The sequence below is a fragment of the Apium graveolens genome, chromosome 10, assembly GCF_009905375.1.
Source record: "Apium graveolens cultivar Ventura chromosome 10, ASM990537v1, whole genome shotgun sequence".
In the NCBI taxonomy this organism is placed as follows: Eukaryota; Viridiplantae; Streptophyta; class Magnoliopsida; order Apiales; family Apiaceae; genus Apium; species Apium graveolens.
Genome location: NC_133656.1, coordinates 168,784,506 through 168,789,623, shown reverse-complemented (window position 1 = coordinate 168,789,623; position 5,118 = coordinate 168,784,506). Strand labels below are relative to the sequence as shown.

The 5,118-nt window shown below is 34.3% G+C and overlaps 1 protein-coding gene across 1 annotated transcript; it reads right to left on the bottom strand.

Annotated features, from left to right (window-relative positions):
* Positions 1-573: 573 nt before the first annotated feature.
* Positions 574-1,494, bottom strand: LOC141691284 (uncharacterized). The gene is made up of 2 exons (XM_074496019.1): positions 1,272-1,494; positions 574-1,172 (listed from the first exon to the last, which is right to left on the bottom strand). Exons 1-2 carry the CDS (start codon positions 1,492-1,494, stop codon positions 574-576), a joined length of 822 nt encoding a protein of 273 aa, XP_074352120.1.
* Positions 1,495-5,118: the final 3,624 nt, after the last annotated feature.

The following is a 5,118-nucleotide window of genomic DNA, read 5'->3' as shown; positions in this document are numbered from 1 at the left end:
TTATCTTGTCTTATTGTCATGTAAACTTGGTGATATATAAACCAAGTATAGCAAGTAGAACAATCATCGAACTAAGCACACACATTTTTCAGAGAAACAATTTTAAGTTGTATTCTGTAGCATTTCTCTGTAAGTTTAGTTGTTCAAACTTGTAAGCAGCTGTGAGCTATTCAAGCTTCACAGGGTTCTCATTTGATAAATATATATATGGTGGATACTTTCAAATCCACCCAAAAGTTTTAAAAGGTTGTGTTTTATTATTTTGTGTTTTGATTTATATAAAGTATTCATTCCGCATTCTGCAAATCAAACACTTATATATTATCAAGTAAGAACTGTTTTAAAAATCTTGAAAAAGAAGCCACAATTACATTCAACCCCCCTTCTGTAATTCTTGTTGTATTGTTAGGGATTAACAATTTTGTTCCCTCCTCCATTTGTCTGCTGAGAATTGAACATCTTCATCATTTCATGTACTACTGCTGTAACCAACTCCCTATCTGGCTTGGTCTCTTTTCCACTTTCACTTCCACATCCCATCTCCAAAGGTTCATCTTGTTCATATTCAATCTCTTATTTTCCCACATTAGCTGCATATCTCATACTTCCTCCATTCATCTTACCTTTCCCAGGGTTTCCAAACCATTCTGGATATCCAATCAGCTTGAAGCATTTATCAGCAGTGTGTCCTTTCTTCTTATAGTGGTCACACCACTTCTTCATTTTCATATCTTTATTTTCCCTTTTCTGTGCACCCGAGAAATTCTTACCTTGATTCATCCTTCCAACAGCAAAAGCACTTGCTTCTCCTACATATTGATTTTCAGCTACTTGTTTCTGTTTCTCAGCTTGTTGTACAAGATGAAATGCCCTGTTTAGAGTTGGCAAAGGCTCCGTGGCCATGATATTTCCAGCTATGTTTTCATTCCTCTTGTTCAAGCCCATCACAAAATCTATAACCTTGTTTCTTTCTTGAATTTCCACAAACTTCTTTAAAAGGTTACAAGTGCATTTCTTCATTGCTGCACATGTGCATTCCGGAAGTCCTTCCACATCTTGTATTTCATCCCATATCTGTTTGAGCTTAAAATAATACTCGGAAACAGACATATTTTCTTGTTCCAAATTTTTGACTTGTTTCTTTAAAGAATACAAGAGAGGGGCTTTATTCTCTGCATACATTTCCTTCAGCTCATTTCATAGTCTTTTTACAGAATCTATATAAGTGAAACTGTTGGCAATTTTTTCATCTATAGATCTACGTAGCCAACCTCTTAGCATGTAATCATTTCTTATCCAGAGGGCATATTTTGCATCATTGGAATCTGGTTTCTTTACTTTTCCTTCCAGAAATCCCAGCTTGTTCTTGGATCCTAAAGCCAGCTTTATGCTTTGGCTCCAGTTGAGAAAGTTTTCACCATTGAAGTTAACATTTCCCAGTGGTATGTTAGCATTGTCTGAGTTTTGCCAGAAAGAGTGGATCTGAGTATCCATTTTCATCCTTTGTTTCTCTGTCTTTTGTTGTCGTTTCTTCTTTGTCTTTTGATGTCATCTTCAACTTTTTTCTTTGATCTTGAGATGATGAAGATAATATCTTGATATTTCAACCTACTTGCTATCATACCATGAAGAAATATAAGTAAGATAAGATGAAGTTTCTGAGAGAAAAATTTCTCTCTTTCTTGATCTATTTTCGATAAAAGAAACTAAGGAAACTCTGTTACATATATACAATGTGACGACAGAGAATTTTGCGACGTAATTAAGTCAATAAATATGTGTTATGTGATATGATTATAATTATGTGACTAAGTGCTGATTAATTGTCTTTTCTGTATATTAGAATATAGTAGCGTAAATAAAAACGTTCCAATTTAAAGAGTCAGCTTAGGAGTTAAGCTGTGTCGTCGGGCCGTCAAGGAGAACGGAACCCGTCCTAATAAGGGATTAAATAATATAGAATGTGAATTATGTGCGATTGAATGAAATGAATGATTAAATAAAGTATTTCATCCTAAGTGACGTGTTGATTGGTAAAGGTAATGAGAAGCGTAATCGAAACGCTGAGCGTCGGGCCGTCAGGCTGAACGTGACCCGGTACGCGTAGTAAAGGATAAAGATTAAAGAGGGATCAAATCTATGATCAGACCTGAGTCATTATGTGATCGTATATGTGTGATTGTCGGTCTGTGTGCATGATTATGTGCTCTGTGACATTTTATGAATTTAAAAGGAATTATGTGATTTAAATAAAGGTTTAATAATCCTTCGCGCATTTTTATAAAATCATCCGAGTAAGATAAAAATATGGGATTTGTTTTGATATCTTCTTAGTAGTCCTAGAGACTTTTTAAAAATAATAAGTGGGTTTATTTGGTGGTCTTTGCATTTTTAAATTGATTTTATGTGGAAAAATGTTATGATTAAGGCAAGCTTGCGAAATTCATATAAAATCAACCGTCCGCTCAAAAATCTATTACGAGTAATGGTTAAAAAGCTAATTTCGAGATCTACGTGTTAAAATCGTCACTTGCAATAATTTCCGACTTTCCGAGAGAGATATATTTTATATCTAATTTTTGTTCCATTTGAGTAAAAAGAAAAGGGACATATAAGCATAAAAAGAATTAGTAAAGTACAAGTTTGCCCTTGTTTTGGTGGTATATAAATCCATTCCCCCCCCCCTTTTTCTTTTTCATCCCCCTGCACCCCATTTCCCCTTCTCTCTTTCTTTTTCTTTCTTTCCTTCACTCTCTCTCTCGGCCATACTCTCACTCTCTCTCTCGGCTCTCTCCATCTCTCATCTCTCTCTCTTGCATGCAACACTCAAACCCCACTCAAACTCGAAGATATTGCTTCCTTTAGTCTTTATTTTCGGTATACTTCTCGATTCTTATTTGCATGTAAGTGTCTGTAAGTGTTTTGATGATTAATCACTATGGTGGTGTTCAGGGAAAATGATTTCTTGATACATAACTACAAGAGTGAATCCAAGAGATTTTTGGGGTCATAAACTCGAGAGGAGACCCGTTATGGGCTCTCTCAAGTTCGACCACCACCGGCTATGATCCAAGGAGAGCCGGTGGAGTTTCTATGATATGATAATTTGATTCTAAAACTTTGCATGTTTGGTTTTCGAAAAGATCAAAAGAGTTTTTGATAAATTCTTTTAAAACTTGAATATGTGATTAGAAAATGGATATGTCTTGATTATTGATGTGTGTATAAGTTGTTTGATGATTAGGAGATTAAAATTTAATGTTGCATGTGAGTTTTTAATTCGGCTTTATGCTAATTAAAAAGAGAAATTTGATTTGGTGAGTTGATCTTAGTGAACACTAAGCTTATTTAGCATAAAAAGTGATTGCATGTTAGTTTTAGAGAAAAACAAGTAGTGCATGTAATTGTTGGATCCTTGAAGTTGTAAATCATGTTTTTGCCGAATGGAAAATGGATTTGCTTGCTGATTAAGTGGCTGCATGTTGATTGAATGAGTTAATTAAAGTTAGAATCACTAGATGATGCATGGTTTGGTGTTTAAATGAATGGAATGACTTAGTAAAGGATTAAAACAAGTGAGAAATGTAATATATAACCTTGCATGTCAAAATTGATTCTTGCATGTTTGATTTATGGAAAAAACCCGAATGGGTCTTAGGAGTAAAAAGAGGAATTAAGTTGGTTTTTGTCAATTATCTTAATGGCTAGTGAGACCTTGATTGCATGACAAAGATTGGGGTGGTGTTTATGTTCGAATTTTGATGATTAAAAGAAGGTGTTGATTTTGATTCTTAATGTGATTATGATTCGGATTTTTGATTAAAAAAGGATGAAGTTTAAGTGCGTAAATGACTCTTGTGATTTGAATTAGTTGTGTTTGATTATATGAGGTTGAAATTGAATATATTTGGTTGTGTTTTGTATGTATGGTTCGAATTAAGGAATAAAAGAAAAAAAGGGAATTAAATCTTTTGTTATTAAGAGCTATAAGTGATAGCTATGGTCGTAAAAGAGTTATATTAGTGTGATTTGAGAAATAGCTAAGGTTAAGCAAGTACGCTTTGATTGTTAAGTATATAAGGATATAAAAGTTACGAGAAAGGGATATGTTATGTGCTATGTGCTATGTGCTTATGTGTATAAGCTATAATCGTATACTCGAGTCAAGGATATAATCGAGTTATCGTATTGAGTGATCGTTCCGGGAACGAGAGTTGAGAAACTGATTAAGATTTTCATTCTCATTGTAGATTCGGAGCGTGAGGGCATTCAGGCTAGGAAAGAAAAGGATATACTAGGTGGCAGTAGTTCAACCTTCAGGAAAGCAAATTCAGGCAAGTAACTCTGATTACTTGCGTAAATGGTTATAAAGAGAATGTTGTTCATACCATGTAGAGTATTGAACTGTTTAATTATGAAACCATGATATTGATTTGAGATACCCTGCCTTTGTTCTTGATAAACTGTTATTGATAAGCTCAATGATTCAACCCATTGATAATATGTCCTTTCTGTTCAAGTTATTTATTAAGCCATGAATTGTATTGAACCCTCTGATTATCCTTGTTAACCCTGTTTTATGATACCTTATTTCATGATCACCCTATTGATCCCTAAACAGATGTTGATCCTTCTAACTTAAGTGCTTTGTTATCCCTGATACAGAATCCTTATGAATTGTTCCTTGCTTGTCTTTGAATCACTCCCTGAACTTTGTTTCCTTAAAATCTGAATTAAGAATGAGTTTCAACTTGAAAGAGTCCGAATGATTTCAAATTCTTGGTAATGATAAAATGAATTTTAGAAAACCTATTTGTTTTTCCAACTAAAGGTTTTCCAAATGAATTCCTGATGGATTGGATTGGGATGTAAGAGGCTAGTGGGACTAGTCCAGTCATGGTAAGAGGCTAGCGGGGCTAGTCCAACTTAAGGCTGAAATTATGCCGATTGGTACCTTAAAAACCGGAATGGAGGTCGGTACGGGCTGATCACCCGTATATAATGAAATGGAAAGATAAAGTGATCCAATCAAGGGTTCTAAATGATTATTTAAAAGGGAACTGAAACTTTCTGTTCAGTAAATTGATTCTTGAAAATGAAAATGGTTTATATTGTTTT